Source organism: Coregonus clupeaformis, unplaced genomic scaffold (assembly GCF_020615455.1).
Source record: "Coregonus clupeaformis isolate EN_2021a unplaced genomic scaffold, ASM2061545v1 scaf2818, whole genome shotgun sequence".
Classification (NCBI taxonomy): Eukaryota; Metazoa; Chordata; class Actinopteri; order Salmoniformes; family Salmonidae; genus Coregonus; species Coregonus clupeaformis.
The window spans coordinates 12,501-32,500 of NW_025536272.1; the positions used below are offsets into that span (position 1 = coordinate 12,501).

General features: G+C 51.5%; 1 protein-coding gene across 1 annotated transcript in view; it reads right to left on the reverse strand.

The window, feature by feature from the left end:
- The window catches only part of LOC123489185 (protein sidekick-1-like), a gene marked incomplete at its 3' end in the record, with an annotated part of 29,589 nt that overhangs the window by 2,842 nt on the left and 6,747 nt on the right, over positions 1-20,000 (reverse strand). The window contains exons 5-9 of the mRNA XM_045219840.1: positions 19,985-20,000; positions 13,207-13,323; positions 9,654-9,821; positions 6,133-6,235; positions 23-193 (exon numbers count right to left, since the gene is read on the reverse strand). The exon at positions 19,985-20,000 is cut by the window's right edge and continues 179 nt beyond it. Coding sequence (XP_045075775.1) covers positions 23-193; positions 6,133-6,235; positions 9,654-9,821; positions 13,207-13,323; positions 19,985-20,000 — 575 coding nt within the window. The remainder of the gene's footprint in view (positions 1-22; positions 194-6,132; positions 6,236-9,653; positions 9,822-13,206; positions 13,324-19,984) is intronic.

Below are 20,000 nucleotides of genomic sequence, written 5' to 3' on the forward strand. Positions count from 1 at the left end.
TGTGTGTGTGTTTGTAACTCACATGACCTCCAGGCGTGCGGAGCGTGATTGGTTCCCGGCCTGTGATGTCACAGTGCAGGTGTAGTCTCCTATGTCACCTGACCAGGTCTGGCTGATTGTCAGAGAACCAGACAATATAGACACTCTGCCCCCACTGGGCTGGAGGGGTACTGCACCACGCTGCCACTGGAAACTACAGAGATATAGCACCATGTTAACACAGAGACACGCTGCCCCCACTGGGCTGGAGGGGTACTGCACCACGCTGCCACTGGAAACTACAGAGATATAGAACCATGTTAACACAGAGACACGCTGCCCCCACTGGGCTGGAGGGGTACTGCACAATATGTATTGCGATTCTCACGATTCTATATGTAGTGTGATTCTCACGATTCTATATGTATTGCGATTCTCACGATTCGATACTGTGATTTTACTGAGATTTGATGTTCCAGACATGTAGCTCAGAGAGACGAGACAGCATGACATGCTGACCACACCGCTCGTGGCGCAAAATAAATGTACACATACAGTACAAGTCAAAAGTTTGGACACACCTACTCATTCCATCAAAACTATGAAATAACACATATGGAATCATGTAGTAACCAAAAAAAGTGTTAAACAAATCAAAATATATTTTCTATTTTAGATTCTTCAAAGTAGCCACCCTTTTTTCTTGATGACAGCTTTGCACACTCTTGGCATTCTCTCTCTCATGTTATTCAATCATTAGATCCACACTGCTCGCGCGAGTCAACGAGTGTCTGCGTAGCCAGGCGCTAAAATAGAACTTGGTTCTATTTGTGACGCTTGACGCTCTTCAAGTCCCGCCTCTCCCATCTCCTCATTGGTTTTTAGGAGAATATACCCACGTGGGGGATTGAAAGATGAACTGAGGTCCACACTCCAGTCCAGTTGGTGGTGGTAATGCACCATAAAGTTGGTTGCCAACCGCCATATGAAGTCCAAAGATGAAGAAGACTGAAGGAGGAGAGATTACTAGAAACGAACTCAGTTGACCCTTTTATCTGTGGATTAATTGTCGGAGTAGAGAACCTTGTGCAGTTCAGGTAAAATAATGTAAATGTTTATATCCCAGGACAAATTAGCTAGCAACAGCAAGCTAGTTAGCTAAATTGCCATAAATGTTTAATGTTTTTCGACGTGTCCCCAAATTAATACAGTTGGTTCAGAGTTTATTTTGATATTTCAACCTGCGTGTCCTGATTGCGTCTGGCACACTCGCGAGCGATCTGGTCAGCATGTGAGAAAACAAGTTTTGATCAGTCTGGGAAATAAAAGTGCTGAAAACATGTTGGCTCAATATTTAAAAAGAAAATGGAGAACAAGCTATAGGCTGAAAAAGACATACGTTTTTTTACAAATCGATACTTGGAGTCAAAGTATCCGTATAATATCGTCCAAAATCATATTGGGATATGGAACTGGATCGATATTTCCCCCATCAGTATATACTGATGTTAACACACCCTCCCCTCCCCTCCCCTCCCCTCCTCTCCCCTCCCTGATGTTAACACACCCTCCCTCCCCTCCCTCCCCTCCCCTCCCTCCCTCCCCTACCTGATGTTAACACACCCTCCCTCCCCCTCCCTCCCCTCCCCTCCCTGATGTTAACACACCCTCCCCTCCCCTCCCTCCCCTCCCCTCCCTCCCCTCCCCTACCTGATGTTAACACACCCTCCCCTCCCCTCCCCTCCCCTCCCCTCCCTCCCCTACCTGATGTTAACACACCCTCCCCTCCCCTCCCCTCCCTCCCTCCCCTACCTGATGTTAACACACCCTCCCCCTCCCTCCCTCCCCTCCCTGATGTTAACACACCCTCCCCTCCCCTCCCCTCCCCCCCCCCTCCCCTCCCCCTCCCTCCCCTACCTGATGTTAAAACACCCTCCCCTCCCCCTCCCTCCCCTCCCTGATGTTAACACACCCTCCCCTCCCTCCCCTCCCCTACCTGATGTTAACACACCCTCCCCCCCCTCCCCTCCCCTCCCTCCCCTCCCTGATGTTAACACACCCTCCCCTCCCCTCCCCCCCTCCCCTCCCCTCTCCTACCTGATGTTAAAACACCCTCCCCTCCCCTCCCTCCTCTCCCCCCCTCCCCTCCCTCCCTGATGTTAAAACACCCTCCCCTCCCCTCCCCTCCCTCCCCTACCTGATGTTAAAACACCCTCCCCCCCCCCCCCCCCCCCCCCCCCCCCCTCCCCTCCCCCTCCCCTCCCTCCCTGATGTTAACACACCCTCCCTCCCCTCCCCTCCCTCCCCTCCCTCCCTGATGTTAACACACCCTCCCCTCCCTCCCCTCCCCTCCCCTCCCCTACCTGATGTTAACACACCCTCCCCTCCCCTCCCCTCCCTCCCCTACCTGATGTTAAAACACCCTCCCCTGCCCTCCCCTCCCCTCCCCTCCCCTCCCTCCCTGATGTTAACACACCCTCCCCTCCCTCCCCTACCTGATGTTAACACACCCTCCCCTCCCCCTCCCTCCCCTCCCTCCCTCCCTGATGTTAACACACCCTCCCCTCCCCTCCTCCCCTCCCTGATGTTAACACACCCTCCCCTCCCCTCCCCTCCCTCCCCTCCCCTCCCCTACCTGATGTTAACACACCCTCCCCTCCCCTCCCCTCCCTCCCCCTACCTGATGTTAACACACCCTCCTCCCTCCCTCCCCTCCCTCCCTCCCTCCCCTCCCTGATGTTAACACACCCTCCCTCCCCTCCCCTCCCTCCCCCCCCTACCTGATGTTAACACACCCTCCCCTCCCCTCCCTCCCCTCCCCCTACCTGATGTTAACACACCCTCCCTCCCCTCCCTCCCTCCCTACCTGATGTTAACACACCCTCCCCTCCCTCCCTCCCCTCCCCCTCCCTCCCCCCTCCCTGATGTTAACACACCCTCCCTCCCCTCCCCCTCCCTCCCCTCCCCTCCCTACCTGATGTTAAAACACCCTCCCCTCCCTCTCCCCTCCCCTCCCCTCCCTCCCTCCCCTCCCTGATGTTAACACACCCTCCCCCTCCCTCCCTCCCCTACCTGATGTTACACACCCTCCCCTCCCCTCCCCCTCCCTCCCCTCCCTCCCTGATGTTAACACACCCTCCCCTCCCTCCCTCCCCCTCCCCTCCCCTCTCCTACCTGATGTTAAAACACCCTCCCTCCCCTCCCTCCCTCCTCTCCCCTCCTCTCCCTCCCCTCCCCCCTCCCTCCCTGATGTTAAAACACCCTCCCCTCCCTCCCTCCCCCTCCCCTACCTGATGTTAAAACACCCTCCCCTCCCCCCCCCCTCCCCTCCCTCCCCTCCCTCCCTCCCTGATGTTAACACACCCTCCCCTCCCTCCCCTCCCCTCCCTCCCTCCCCTGATGTTAACACACCCTCCCCCCCTCCCTCCCTCCCTCCCCTCCCCCTCCCTCCCCTCCCTCCCCTCCCCTCCCTCCCCTACCTGATGTTAACACACCCTCCCCTCCCCTCCCCTCCCCTCCCTCCCTGATGTTAAAACACCCTCCCCTGCCCTCCCCTCCCCTCCCCTCCCTCCCTGATGTTAACACACCCTCCCCTCCCTCCCCTACCTGATGTTAACACACCCTCCCCTCCCCCTCCCTCCCTCCCTCCTCCTCCCTCCCTTCCTCCCTGATGTTAACACACCCTCCCTCCCCTCCCTCCCCTCCCTGATGTTAACACACCCTCCCCTCCCTCCCTCCCCTCCCCTCCCCCTACCTGATGTTAACACACCCTCCCCTCCCCTCCCCTCCCCTCCTCCCCTACCTGATGTTAACACACCCTCCCTCCCCTCCCCTCCCTCCCCTCCCTCCCCTACCTGATGTTAAAACACCCTCCCCTCCCTCCCTCCCCTCCCCTCCCTCCCCTCCCTCCCCTACCTGATGTTAAAACACCCTCCCCTCCCCTCCCCTCCCCTCCCCTCCCCTACCTGATGTTAACACACCCTCCCTCCCCTCCCCTCCCCTCCCCTCCCCCTACCTGATGTTAACACACCCTCCCTCCCCTCCCCTCCCTCCCCTACCTGATGTTAACACACCTCCCTCCCCCTCCCTCCTCCCCTACCTGATGTTAAAACACCCTCCCCTCCCCTCCTCTCCCTCCCTGATGTTAAAACACCCTCCCTCCCCCTCCCCTCCCCCTCCCTCCCCTCCCTCCCCTACCTGATGTTAACACACCCTCCCCCCCCCTCCCCTCCCCTCCCTCCCTCCCCTACCTGATGTTAACACACCCTCCCCTCCCCTCCCCTCCCCTCCCTCCCCTACCTGATGTTAACACACCCTCCCTCCCCCCTCCCCTCCCCTCCCTCCCCCTCCCCCTACCTGATGTTAACACACCCTCCCCTCCCCTCCCTCCCTCCCCTCCCCTCCCCTACCTGATGTTAAAACACCCTCCCCCCCTCCCCTCCCCTCCCCTCCTCCCCTACCTGATGTTAAAACACCCTCCCCTCCCCCTCCCCTCCCCTCCCCTCCCTCCCTCCCCTACCTGATGTTAACACACCCTCCCCTCCCCCTCCCCCCTCCCCTCCCCTACCTGATGTTAACACACCCTCCCCTCCCCTCCCTCCCCCCCCCTACCTGATGTTAACACACCTCCCTCCCCCTCCCCTCCCCTCCCCTCCCCTACCTGATGTTAAAACACCCTCCCCTCCCCTCCCTCCCCTCCCTTCCCCTCCCTCCCTCCCCTCCCCTACCTGATGTTAACACACCCTCCCCTCCCTCCCCTCCCTCCCTACCTGATGTTAACACACCCTCCCCTCCCCTCCCTCCCCTCCCTCCCTGATGTTAACACACCCTCCCCTCCCTCCCTCCCCTCCCCTACCTGATGTTAACACACCCTCCCCTCCCTCCTCCCCTCCCCTACCTGATGTTAAAACACCCTCCCCCTCCCCTCCTCTCCCTCCCCTCCCTCCCCCCTCCCTCCCTGATGTTAAAACACCCTCCCCTCCCCTCCCCTCCCTCCCTACCTGATGTTAACACCCTCCCCTCCCCCTCCCTCCCCTCCCCTCCCTCCCTCCCCCTCCCCTACCTGATGTTAACACACCCTCCCCCCCCTCCCCTCCCTCCTCCCCTCCCTACCTGATGTTAACACACCCTCCCCTCCCCTCCCCTCCCTCCCTCCCCTCCTCCCTCCCCTACCTGATGTTAACACACCCTCCCCCCCCTCCCTCCCTCCCTCCCCTCCCTGATGTTAACACACCCTCCCCTCCCCTCCCCTCCCCTACCTGATGTTACACTACCCTCCCTCCCCCTCCCCTACCTGATGTTAACACACCCTCCCCTCCCTCCTCCCCTACCTGATGTTAACACACCCTCCCCCCTCCCTCCTCCCCTCCCCTACCTGATGTTAACACACCCTCCCTCCCCTCCCCTCCCCTCCCTCCCCTACCTGATGTTAAAACACCCTCCCTCCCCTCCTCTCCCCTCCCCTCCCTCCCCTCCCTGATGTTAAAACACCCTCCCCTCCCCTCCCCCCCCTCCCCTCCCTGATGTTAAAACACCCTCCTCCCTCCCCCTCCCTCCCTCCCTCCTCCCTCCCCTACCTGATGTTAACACACCCTCCCCTCCTCCCTCCCCTCCCTCCCCTCCCCCTACCTGATGTTAACACACCCTCCCTCCTCCCCTCCCTCCCCTCCCTCCCTCCCCTCCCCTCCCCCCTACCTGATGTTAACACACCCTCCTCCCTCCCTCCCTCCCCTCCCTCCCTCCTTCCTACCTGATGTTAACACACCCTCCCCTCCCTCCCCTCCCCTCCCTCCCTCCCTACCTGATGTTAAAACACCCTCCCCTCCCCTCCCCTCCCTCCCCTACCTGATGTTAACACACCCTCCCTCCCCTCCCCTCCCTCCCCTACCTGATGTTAAAACACCCTCCCTCCTCCCTCCTCCCTCCCTCCCCTCCCTCCTCCCTCCCTCCCCTCCTCTCCCTCCCTCCTCCCTCCTCCCTACCTGATGTTAACACACCTCCCTCCCCTCCCCTCCCTCCCTCCCCTCTCCTCCCCCCTCCCCTACCTGATGTTAACACACCCTCCCTCCCCTCCCCTCCCCTCCCCTCCCTGATGTTAACACACCCTCCCCTCCCCTCCCTGATGTTAACACACCCTCCCCTCCTCTCCCCTACCTGATGTTGACCCTGGGGTCGTGTGTAGCGTTACAGTCCAGGGTTGCCGTGGTTCCCTTGATGACCCTCTGGTCCACCGGAGGGACGGAGATAAACGTACGAGCTGCAGAGAGAGGTTAGAGGTTAGAGGTTAGGGGGTCATCATCATCACAATCTTTGTCACCCAGCTGAAACAGATTTTGTTTGTGTGACTGTCAAGAGCGAGATCTGAACCCTGGTCCCCCCAGGAAGAAACCAATGTCTTGACTCTTAGGTTGAGGGTGACACTGCAGGCAGGGTTTCCTCATCACGAGACCATGAGCCCAACTCACGTCCGCTACACGACAACTCGTAAACCCCACGTCAATAATATCTGTCTCACCATCATCTCTCCTACTGGCCTTCGGAATAATGTCTCCCTCTTTCTCAGTCTCTCGCACACACACACACACACCGTGCTATGGCCCTCATATTGGCCTTGGTGAACTCTGGTTCACACACACCGTGCTATGGCCCTCATATTGGCCTTGGTGAACTCTGGTTCACACACACCGTGCTATGGCCCTCATATTGGCCTTGGTGAACTCTGGTTCACACACACCGTGCTATGGCCCTCATATTGGCCTTGGTGAACTCTGGTTCACACACACCGTGCTATGGCCCTCATATTGGCCTTGGTGAACTCTGGTTCACACACACCGTGCTATGGACCTCATATTGGCCTTGGTGAACTCTGGTTCACACACACCGTGCTATGGCCCTCATATTGGCCTTGGTGAACTCTGGTTCACACACACCGTGCTATGGACCTCATATTGGCCTTGGTGAACTCTGGTTCACACACACCGTGCTATGGCCCTCATATTGGCCTTGGTGAACTCTGGTTCACACACACCGTGCTATGGACCTCATATTGGCCTTGGTGAACTCTGGTTCACACACACCGTGCTATGGACCTCATATTGGCCTTGGTGAACTCTGGTTCACACACACCATGCTATGGCCCTCTTATTGGCCTTGGTGAACTCTGGTTCACACACACCGTGCTATGGACCTCATATTGGCCTTGGTGAACTCTGGTTCACACACACCGTGCTATGGACCTCATATTGGCCTTTGGGAACTCTGGTTCACACACACCGTGCTATGGCCCTCATATTGGCCTCTGGGAACTCTGGTTAATGATTCTCTCTCTCTCTGAGGAGACAAACCCATCAGTTACATCTAACGACAAAACACAGAACACAGAGAGAGAGAGATGGATGGCGAGAGAGAGAGAGAGAGAGAGAGAGAGAGAGAGAGAGAGAGAGAGAGAGAGAGAGAGAGAGAGAGAGAGAGAAGGAGAAAAGTGGAGCTGTACAAAAAAGAGATAGATAGAGATATATACAGTGAGGGAAAAAAGTATTTGATCCCCTGCTGATTTTGTACGTTTGCCCACTGACAAAGAAATTATCAGTCTATCATTTTAATGGTAGGTTTATTTTAACAGTGAGAGACAGAATAACAACAAAAAAATCCAGAAAACGCATGTCAAAAATGTTAGAAATTGATTTGCATTTTAATGAGGGAAATAAGTATTTGACCCCTTCTCAATCAGATAGATTTCTGGCTCCCAGGTATCTTTTATACAGGTAACGAGCTGAGATTAGGAGCACACTCTTAAAGGGAGTGCTCCTAATCTCAGCTTGTTACCTGCATAAAAGACACCTGTCCACAGAAGCAATCAATCAGATTCCAAACTCTCCACCATGGCCAAGACCAAAGAGCTCTCCAAGGATGTCAGGGACAAGATTGTAGATCTACACAAGGCTGGAATGGGCTACAAGACCATCGCCAAGCAACTTGGTGAGAAGGTGACAACAGTTGGTGCGATTATTCGCAAATGGAAGAAACACAAAATAACTGTCAATCTCCCTCGGCCTGGGGCTCTATGCAAGATCTCACCTCGTGGAGTTGCAATGATCATGAGAACGGTGAGGAATCAGCCCAGAACTACACGGGAGGATCTTGTCAATGATTTCAAGGCAGCTGGGTCCATCGTCACCAAGAAAACAATTGGTAACACACTACGTGGTGAAGGACTGAAATCCTGCAGCGCCCGCAAGGTCCCCCTGCTCAAGAAAGCACATATACAGGCCCGTCTGAAGTTTGCCAATGAACATCTGAATGATTCAGAGGAGAACTGGGTGAAAGTGTTGTGGTCAGATTGAGCTCTTTGGCATCAACTCAACTCGCCGTGTTTGGAGGAGGAGGAATGCTGCCTATGACCCCAAGAACACCATCCTCACCGTCAAACATGGAGGTGGAAACATTATGCTTTGGGGGTGTTTTTCTGCTAAGGGGACAGGACAACTTCACCGCATCAAAGGGACGATGGACGGGGCCATGTACCGTCAAATCTTGGGTGAGAACCTCCTTCCCTCAGCCAGGGCATTGAAAATGGGTCGTGGATAGGTATTCCAGCATGACAATGACCCAAAACACACAGCCAAGGCAACAAAGGAGTGGCTCAAGAAGAAGCACATTAAGGTCCTGGAGTGGCCTAGCAAGTCTCCAGACCTTAATCCCATAGTAAAATATGTGGAGGGAGCTGAAGGTTTGAGTTGCCAAATGTCAGCCTCGAAACCTTAATGACTTGGAGAAGATCTGCAAAGAGAAGTGGCACAAAATCCCTCCTGAGATGTGTGCAAACCTGGTGGCCAACTACAAGAAACGTCTGACCTCTGTGATTGCCAACAAGGGTTTTGCCACCAAGTACTAAGTCATGTTTTGCAGAAGGGTCAAATACTTATTTCCCTCATTAAAATGCAAATCAATGTATACCATTTTTGACATGCGTTTTTCTGGATTTTTTTGTTGTTATTCTGTCTCTCACTGTTCAAATAAACCTACCATTAAAATTATACACTGATCATTTCTTTGTCAGTGGGCAAACGTACAAAATCAGCAGGAGATCAAATACTTTTTTCCCTCACTGTATATATAGAGAGAAGGAAGGAGAGAGGTGGAGAGGGAGAGAGAGAAGGAAAGAGGTGGAGAGGGAGAGAGAGATGGAAAGAGGTGGAGAGGGAGAGAGAGATGGAAAGAGGGAAAGATAGTGAGAGAGGAAAGAAGAGAGAGAAAGAGAGAGAGTATAAATTACAGTGTCAGTGTGTACACTATATGTGTCAGAATAGGGGGTCAGTAAGTGTACCATTAGATTGGGACACAGACTGTGGGAGAGAGAGGACCTTTCTAGACTTGTATCTGATCCAAACCAAACCAGACTGAACCAGAACCAAATCAAATCATTCATCTAATCATCTAATCAATCAAAAGTGATCAGCTGATCACACAACCAGCCAACCACATCCTCCGGCCAGCCGTCTCAATAACCATAATCAGGGCCTGTCAATCTGGTGGGGCCGTGTTCCCGGGTAATGTGATTGGACAGATGAGACGAGGGGGCAGTGTTCCGTGCTTGTCTGATTGGTGAGTTTTTGAATTTGTTAGAAACCATCCTGAGAATTGCGTGCGTGCGTCTCCGTGTGTGTGTTACTTACTCCAGACAGTGAGAGTAGCAGTAGCGTTGATGGATCCGTCTGCGCTGGCAGCAGTACAGGTGTAGTCGCCAGAATCATGCATCCTGATTGGCTCAACCAGCAGACCACCTGACTCCAGCAGGGTGAACCTGGGAATCTGGACCGTCCCACTGGCCAGGAGCTGAGAACCTACACTCACACACACACACACACACACACACACACAGTTACGAAACCAATTAACTAGCCTGCTATTATAGTTGTACTCACGAAGTATAGGGGTCTTAGACCTCGGGGGGGATTGTTTTAAGATGGTCATACCATGGGATCAGTTTGCTATTTGATTTTGGAATTTTTTGACCCCTTGAGGTATCCCCAAAACACATTTCAAAATGATTTGGTTAAACATTGCATTTGGCCTAATTGCTATTAGCCCATAGAAACACATTGGATAACAGATTCATACATGGAAAAACAGACAGTCACAAAATAAATGGAAAGGAAGTTTGTTTTGATGTGTCTTGTCCTACAGAGCCTTCAGAAGGTATTCAGACCCCTTGACTTATTCCACATGTTGTTGTTCCAGCCTGAATTCTAAACTGATTCAATGTTGTTGTTGTTCCAGCCTGAATTCAGAACTGATTCAATGTTGTTGTTGTTCCAGCCTGAATTCTAAACTGATTCAATGTTGTTGTTGTTCCAGCCTGAATTCAGAACTGATTCAATGTTGTTGTTGTTCCAGCCTGAATTCTAAACTGATTCAATGTTGTTGTTGTTCCAGCCTGAATTCTAAACTGATTCAATGTTGTTGTTGTTCCAGCCTGAATTCTAAACTGATTCAATGTTGTTGTTGTTCCAGCCTGAATTCTAAACTGATTCAATGTTGTTGTTGTTCCAGCCTGAATTCTAAACTGATTCAATATACTTTTTTTTCACCCATCTACAATGTCTACTCATAATTGGTAAAAATCACATGATGCACACCAATGATGTCATTGGAAACACTTATCTTCCTCTATCTTTGAGGGGGAAAGGAAAGGGGAGAATGTGGATGTGGATCTATGTGATAAATCAACGGATGTGGACTGTGTTGTGTGTACACGTGGCCAGGAGACAGCAACCTTTACCTTAGGTCCAGGGCCAGCTCAGTCAGGACCGCTTGGTCGGCCAGTCCAAGCAGATTAGTATTCGTTCAGAGTGGTGACCCAAAATTAATATATACAAAACTAAAACTCCAAAAAAGACATGCCTAAACAAAAGAGGTGAACTAATACACAACCACACTGACAGGCTGAGAGACCTCTGGTCACACCAAACACTGACAGGCTGAGAGACCTCTGGTCACACCAAACACTGACAGGCTGAGAGACCTCTGGTCACACCAAACACTGACAGGCTGAGAGACCTCTGGTCACACCAAACACTGACAGGCTGAGAGGCCTCTGGTCACACCAAACACTGACAGGCTGAGAGACCTCTGGTCACACCAAACACTGACAGGCTGAGAGACCTCTGGTCACACCAAACACTGACAGGCTGAGAGACCTCTGGTCACACCAAACACTGACAGGCTGACAGGCCTCTGGTCACACCAAACACTGACAGGCTGAGAGACCTCTGGTCACACCAAACACTGACAGGCTGAGAGACCTCTGGTCACACCAAACACTGACAGGCTGAGAGACCTCTAGTCACACCAAACACTGACAGGCTGAGAGACCTCTGGTCACACCAAACACTGACAGGCTGAGAGACCTCTGGTCACACCAAACACTGACAGGCTGAGAGACCTCTGGTCACACCAAACACTGACAGGCTGACAGGCCTCTGGTCACACCAAACACTGACAGGCTGAGAGACCTCTGGTCACACCAAACACTGACAGGCTGAGAGGCCTCTGGTCACACCAAACACTGACAGGCTGAGAGACCTCTGGTCACACCAAACACTGACAGGCTGACAGGCCTCTGGTCACACCAAACACTGACAGGCTGACAGGCCTCTGGTCACACCAAACACTGACAGGCTGAGAGGCCTCTGGTCACACCAAACACTGACAGGCTGAGAGGCCTCTGGTCACACCAAACACTGACAGGCTGAGAGGCCTCTGGTCACACCAAACACTGACAGGCTGAGAGACCTCTGGTCACACCAAACACTGACAGGCTGAGAGACCTCTGGTCACACCAAACACTGACAGGCTGAGAGACCTCTGGTCACACCAAACACTGACAGGCTGAGAGACCTCTGGTCACACCAAACACTGACAGGCTGAGAGACCTCTGGTCACACCAAACACTGACAGGCTGACAGGCCTCTGGTCACACCAAACACTGACAGGCTGAGAAGCCTCTGGTCACACCAAACACTGACAGGCTGAGAGGCCTCTGGTCACACCAAACACTGACAGGCTGAGAGACCTCTGGTCACACCAAACACTGACAGGCTGAGAGACCTCTGGTCACACCAAACACTGACAGGCTGAGAGACCTCTGGTCACACCAAACACTGACAGGCTGAGAGACCTCTGGTCACACCAAACACTGACAGGCTGACAGGCCTCTGGTCACACCAAACACTGACAGGCTGAGAGGCCTCTGGTCACACCAAACACTGACAGGCTGACAGACCTCTGGTCACACCAAACACTGACAGGCTGAGAGACCTCTGGTCACACTGACAGGCTGAGAGACCTCTGGTCACACCAAACACTGACAGGCTGAGAGACCTCTGGTCACACTGACAGGCTGAGAGACCTCTGGTCACACCAAACACTGACAGGCTGAGAGACCTCTGGTCACACCAAACACTGACAGGCTGACAGACCTCTGGTCACACCAAACACTGACAGGCTGAGAGACCTCTGGTCACACCAAACACTGACAGGCTGAGAGACCTCTGGTCACACCAAACACTGACAGGCTGAGAGACCTCTGGTCACACCAAACACTGACAGGCTGAGAGACCTCTGGTCACACCAAACACTGACAGGCTGAGAGGCCTCTGGTCACACCAAACACTGACAGGCTGAGAGACCTCTGGTCACACCAAACACTGACAGGCTGAGAGACCTATGGTCACACCAAACACTGACAGGCTGAGAGACCTCTGGTCACACTGACAGGCTGAGAGGCCTCTGGTCACACCAAACACTGACAGGCTGACAGGCCTCTGGTCACACTGACAGGCTGAGAGGCCTCTGGTCACACCAAACACTGACAGGCTGAGAGACCTCTGGTCACACCAAACACTGACAGGCTGACAGGCCTCTGGTCACACCAAACACTGACAGGCTGAGAGACCTCTGGTCACACCAAACACTGACAGGCTGAGAGACCTCTGGTCACACCAAACACTGACAGGCTGAGAGGCCTCTGGTCACACCAATCAACTGATTGCTTGCACCTGTGGACTTAACCTGTGGAGCCGGTAGCTGCTGCCCCCTGGAGATTGACTGTGGAAGTGGCAATGTCTATTAAGACCTACCTAACCTAGTCCATAACAACACACACACAAAGAGGGTAGTCAAGGTTATAATTCACATGCATGTGTGTGTGTGTGTGTGTGTGTGTACCTCTCCTCCAGCTGACAGCAGGTTTGGGGGATCCAGTGGTCTCACAGCTGAACACAGCCGAGTTGCCATCGGTAACGGTGAGATCAGAGGGGAGGAGGGAGAAGGAGGGGGCGACACCTAGAGAGGGCAGAGGGCACGGAATCAAATTCTGATTATAATCAATGCAGAAATAGAAAGAGAAAGGAACGAGAGAGAGAGAGAGAGAGAGAGAGAGAGAGAGAGAGAGAGAGAGAGAGAGAGAGAGAGAGAGAGAGAGAGAGAGAGAGAGAGAGAGAGAGAGAGAGAGAGAGAGAGAGAGAGAGAGAGAGAGAGAGAGAGAGAGTAACCACCAGCTGTGTGTGTAACTCACTAGTAACCACCAGCTGTGTGTGTAACTCACTAGTAACCACCAGCTGTGTGTGTAACTCACTAGTAACCACCAGCTGTGTGTGTAACTCACTAGTAACCACCAGCTGTGTGTGTGTAACTCACTAGTAACCACCAGCTGTGTGTGTAACTCACTAGTAACCACCAGCTGTGTGTGTAACTCACTAGTAACCACCAGCTGTGTGTGTAACTCACTAGTAACCACCAGCTGTGTGTGTAACTCACTAGTAACCACCAGCTGTGTGTGTAACTCACTAGTAACCACCAGCTGTGTGTGTGTAACTCACTAGTAACCACCAGCTGTGTGTGTGTGTAACTCACTAGTAACCACCAGCTGTGTGTGTGTAACTCACTAGTAACCACCAGCTGTGTGTGTGTGTAACTCACTAGTAACCACCAGCTGTGTGTGTGTGTAACTCACTAGTAACCACCAGCTGTGTGTGTAACTCACTAGTAACCACCAGCTGTGTGTGTGTGTAACTCACTAGTAACCACCAGCTGTGTGTGTGTGTAACTCACTAGTAACCACCAGCTGTGTGTGTGTAACTCACTAGTAACCACCAAGCTGTGTGTGTAACTCACTAGTAACCACCAGCTGTGTGTGTAGCTCACTAGTAACCACCAGCTGTGTGTGTGTAACTCACTAGTAACCACCAGCTGTGTGTGTGTAACTCACTAGTAACCACCAGCTGTGTGTGTAACTCACTAGTAACCACCAGCTGTGTGTGTGTAACTCACTAGTAACCACCAGCTGTGTGTGTAACTCACTAGTAACCACCAGCTGTGTGTGTGTGTAACTCACTAGTAACCACCAGCTGTGTGTGTAACTCACTAGTAACCACCAGCTGTGTGTGTAACTCACTAGTAACCACCAGCTGTGTGTGTGTAACTCACTAGTAACCACCAGCTGTGTGTGTAACTCACTAGTAACCACCAGCTGTGTGTGTAACTCACTAGTAACCACCAGCTGTGTGTGTGTAACTCACTAGTAACCACCAGCTGTGTGTGTGTAACTCACTAGTAACCACCAGCTGTGTGTGTAACTCACTAGTAACCACCAGCTGTGTGTGTGTAACTCACTAGTAACCACCAGCTGTGTGTGTAACTCACTAGTAACCACCAGCTGTGTGTGTAACTCACTAGTAACCACCAGCTGTGTGTGTGTAACTCACTAGTAACCACCAGCTGTGTGTGTAACTCACTAGTAACCACCAGCTGTGTGTGTAACTCACTAGTAACCACCAGCTGTGTGTGTGTAACTCACTAGTAACCACCAGCTGTGTGTGTGTGTAACTCACTAGTAACCACCAGCTGTGTGTGTAACTCACTAGTAACCACCAGCTGTGTGTGTGTGTAACTCACTAGTAACCACCAGCTGTGTGTGTGTGTAACTCACTAGTAACCACCAGCTGTGTGTGTAACTCACTAGTAACCACCAGCTGTGTGTGTGTAACTCACTAGTAACCACCAGCTGTGTGTGTAACTCACTAGTAACCACCAGCTGTGTGTGTGTGTAACTCACTAGTAACCACCAGCTGTGTGTGTGTAACTCACTAGTAACCACCAGCTGTGTGTGTAACTCACTAGTAACCACCAGCTGTGTGTGTGTGTAACTCACTAGTAACCACCAGCTGTGTGTGTGTAACTCACTAGTAACCACCAGCTGTGTGTGTAACTCACTAGTAACCACCAGCTGTGTGTGTAACTCACTAGTAACCACCAGCTGTGTGTGTAACTCACTAGTAACCACCAGCTGTGTGTGTGTAACTCACTAGTAACCACCAGCTGTGTGTGTAACTCACTAGTAACCACCAGCTGTGTGTGTAACTCACTAGTAACCACCAGCTGTGTGTGTGTAACTCACTAGTAACCACCAGCTGTGTGTGTAACTCACTAGTAACCACCAGCTGTGTGTGTAACTCACTAGTAACCACCAGCTGTGTGTGTGTAACTCACTAGTAACCACCAGCTGTGTGTGTGTAACTCACTAGTAACCACCAGCTGTGTGTGTAACTCACTAGTAACCACCAGCTGTGTGTGTGTAACTCACTAGTAACCACCAGCTGTGTGTGTGTAACTCACTAGTAACCACCAGCGGTGTGTGTGTAACTCACTAGTAACCACCAGCTGTGTGTGTGTAACTCACTAGTAACCACCAGCTGTGTGTGTAACTCACTAGTAACCACCAGCTGTGTGTGTGTAACTCACTAGTAACCACCAGCTGTGTGTGTGTAACTCACTAGTAACCACCAGCTGTGTGTGTGTGTAACTCACTAGTAACCACCAGCTGTGTGTGTAACTCACTAGTAACCACCAGCTGTGTGTGTGTAACTCACTAGTAACCACCAGCTGTGTGTGTAACTCACTAGTAACCACCAGCTGTGTGTGTGTAACTCACTAGTAACCACCAGCTGGTGTGTGTAACTCACTAGTAACCACCAGCTGTGTGTGTAACTCACTAGTAACCACCAGCTGTGTGTGTGTAACTCACTAGTAACCACCAGCTGTGTGTGTAACTCACTAGTAACCACCAGCTGTGTGTGTAACTCACTAGTAACCACCAGCTGTGTGTGTGTAACTCACTAGTAACCACCAGCTGTGTGTGTGTAACTCACTAGTAACCACCAGCTGTGTGTGTAACTCACTAGTAACCACCAGCTGTGTGTGTGTAACTCACTAGTAACCACCAGCTGTGTGTGTGTAACTCACTAGTAACCACCAGCTGTGTGTGTGTAACTCACTAGTAACCACCAGCTGTGTGTGTAACTCACTAGTAACCACCAGCTGTGTGTGTGTAACTCACTAGTAACCACCAGCTGTGTGTGTAACTCACTAGTAACCACCAGCTGTGTGTGTGTAACTCACTAGTAAACACCAGCTGTGTGTGTAACTCACTAGTAACCACCAGCTGTGTGTGTGTAACTCACTAGTAACCACCAGCTGTGTGTGTAACTCACTAGTAACCACCAGCTGTGTGTGTAACTCACTAGTAACCACCAGCTGTGTGTGTAACTCACTAGTAACCACCAGCTGTGTGTGTGTGTAACTCACTAGTAACCACCAGCTGTGTGTGTAACTCACTAGTAACCACCAGCTGTGTGTGTAACTCACTAGTAACCACCAGCTGTGTGTGTAACTCACTAGTAACCACCAGCTGTGTGTGTGTGTAACTCACTAGTAACCACCAGCTGTGTGTGTAACTCACTAGTAACCACCAGCTGTGTGTGTGTGTAACTCACTAGTAACCACCAGCTGTGTGTGTAACTCACTAGTAACCACCAGCTGTGTGTGTGTGTAACTCACTAGTAACCACCAGCTGTGTGTGTAACTCACTAGTAACCACCAGCTGTGTGTGTAACTCACTAGTAACCACCAGCTGTGTGTGTAACTCACTAGTAACCACCAGCTGTGTGTGTGTAACTCACTAGTAACCACCAGCTGTGTGTGTAACTCACTAGTAACCACCAGCTGTGTGTGTAACTCACTAGTAACCACCAGCTGTGTGTGTGTAACTCACTAGTAACCACCAGCTGTGTGTGTGTAACTCACTAGTAACCACCAGCTGTGTGTGTAACTCACTAGTAACCACCAGCTGTGTGTGTAACTCACTAGTAACCACCAGCTGTGTGTGTAACTCACTAGTAACCACCAGCTGTGTGTGTGTAACTCACTAGTAACCACCAGCTGTGTGTGTAACTCACTAGTAACCACCAGCTGTGTGTGTAACTCACTAGTAACCACCAGCTGTGTGTGTAACTCACTAGTAACCACCAGCTGTGTGTGTGTAACTCACTAGTAACCACCAGCTGTGTGTGTGTAACTCACTAGAAACCACCAGCTGTGTGTGTAACTCACTAGTAACCACCAGCTGTGTGTGTAACTCACTAGTAACCACCAGCTGTGTGTGTGTAACTCACTAGTAACCACCAGCTGTGTGTGTAACTCACTAGTAACCACCAGCTGTGTGTGTGTAACTCACTAGTAACCACCAGCTGTGTGTGTGTAACTCACTAGTAACCACCAGCTGTGTGTGTAACTCACTAGTAACCACCAGCTGTGTGTGTGTAACTCACTAGTAACCACCAGCTGTGTGTGTGTGTAACTCACTAGTAACCACCAGCTGTGTGTGTAACTCACTAGTAACCACCAGCTGTGTGTGTGTAACTCACTAGTAACCACCAGCTGTGTGTGTAACTCACTAGTAACCACCAGCTGTGTGTGTAACTCACTAGTAACCACCAGCTGTGTGTGTAACTCACTAGTAACCACCAGCTGTGTGTGTAACTCACTAGTAACCACCAGCTGTGTGTGTAACTCACTAGTAACCACCAGCTGTGTGTGTAACTCACTAGTAACCACCAGCTTGTGTGTGTAACTCACTAGTAACCACCAGCTGTGTGTGTAACTCACTAGTAACCACCAGCTGTGTGTGTAACTCACTAGTAACCACCAGCTGTGTGTGTAACTCACTAGTAACCACCAGCTGTGTGTGTGTAACTCACTAGTAACCACCAGCTGTGTGTGTAACTCACTAGTAACCACCAGCTGTGTGTGTAACTCACTAGTAACCACCAGCTGTGTGTGTGTAACTCACTAGTAACCACCAGCTGTGTGTGTGTAACTCACTAGTAACCACCAGCTGTGTGTGTAACTCACTAGTAACCACCAGCTGTGTGTGTAACTCACTAGTAACCACCAGCTGTGTGTGTGTGTAACTCACTAGTAACCACCAGCTGTGTGTGTGTGTAACTCACTAGTAACCACCAGCTGTGTGTGTGTGTAACTCACTAGTAACCACCAGCTGTGTGTGTAACTCACTAGTAACCACCAGCTGTGTGTGTGTGTAACTCACTAGTAACCACCAGCTGTGTGTGTAACTCACTAGTAACCACCAGCTGTGTGTGTAACTCACTAGTAACCACCAGCTGTGTGTGTAACTCACTAGTAACCACCAGCTGTGTGTGTGTAACTCACTAGTAACCACCAGCTGTGTGTGTAACTCACTAGTAACCACCAGCTCTGTGTGTGTAACTCACTAGTAACCACCAGCTGTGTGTGTGTAACTCACTAGTAACCACCAGCTGTGTGTGTAACTCACTAGTAACCACCAGCTGTGTGTGTGTGTAACTCACTAGTAACCACCAGCTGTGTGTGTGTGTAACTCACTAGTAACCACCAGCTGTGTGTGTAACTCACTAGTAACCACCAGCTGTGTGTGTGTAACTCACTAGTAACCACCAGCTGTGTGTGTAACTCACTAGTAACCACCAGCTGTGTGTGTAACTCACTAGTAACCACCAGCTGTGTGTGTAACTCACTAGTAACCACCAGCTGTGTGTGTAACTCACTAGTAACCACCAGCCGTGTGTGTGTAACTCACTAGTAACCACCAGCTGTGTGTGTGTAACTCACTAGTAACCACCAGCTGTGTGTGTGTAACTCACTAGTAACCACCAGCTGTGTGTGTGTAACTCACTAGTAACCACCAGCTGTGTGTGTAACTCACTAGTAACCACCAGCTGTGTGTGTAACTCACTAGTAACCACCAGCTGTGTGTGTGTAACTCACTAGTAACCACCAGCTGTGTGTGTAACTCACTAGTAACCACCAGCTGTGTGTGTAACTCACTAGTAACCACCAGCTGTGTGTGTAACTCACTAGTAACCACCAGCTGTGTGTGTGTAACTCACTAGTAACCACCAGCTGTGTGTGTAACTCACTAGTAACCACCAGCTGTGTGTGTAACTCACTAGTAACCACCAGCTGTGTGTGTAACTCACTAGTAACCACCAGCTGTGTGTGTAACTCACTAGTAACCACCAGCTGTGTGTGTAACTCACTAGTAACCACCAGCTGTGTGTGTGTGTAACTCACTAGTAACCACCAGCTGTGTGTGTGTGTAACTCACTAGTAACCACCAGCTGTGTGTGTAACTCACTAGTAACCACCAGCTGTGTGTGTGTAACTCACTAGTAACCACCAGCTGTGTGTGTAACTCACTAGTAACCACCAGCTGTGTGTGTAACTCACTAGTAACCACCAGCTGTGTGTGTGTGTAACTCACTAGTAACCACCAGCTGTGTGTGTGTAACTCACTAGTAACCACCAGCTGTGTGTGTGTGTAACTCACTAGTAACCACCAGCTGTGTGTGTAACTCACTAGTAACCACCAGCTGTGTGTGTGTAACTCACTAGTAACCACCAGCTGTGTGTGTAACTCACTAGTAACCACCAGCTGTGTGTGTAACTCACTAGTAACCACCAGCTGTGTGTGTGTGTAACTCACTAGTAACCACCAGCTGTGTGTGTGTAACTCACTAGTAACCACCAGCTGTGTGTGTGTAACTCACTAGTAACCACCAGCTGTGTGTGTAACTCACTAGTAACCACCAGCTGTGTGTGTGTAACTCACTAGTAACCACCAGCTG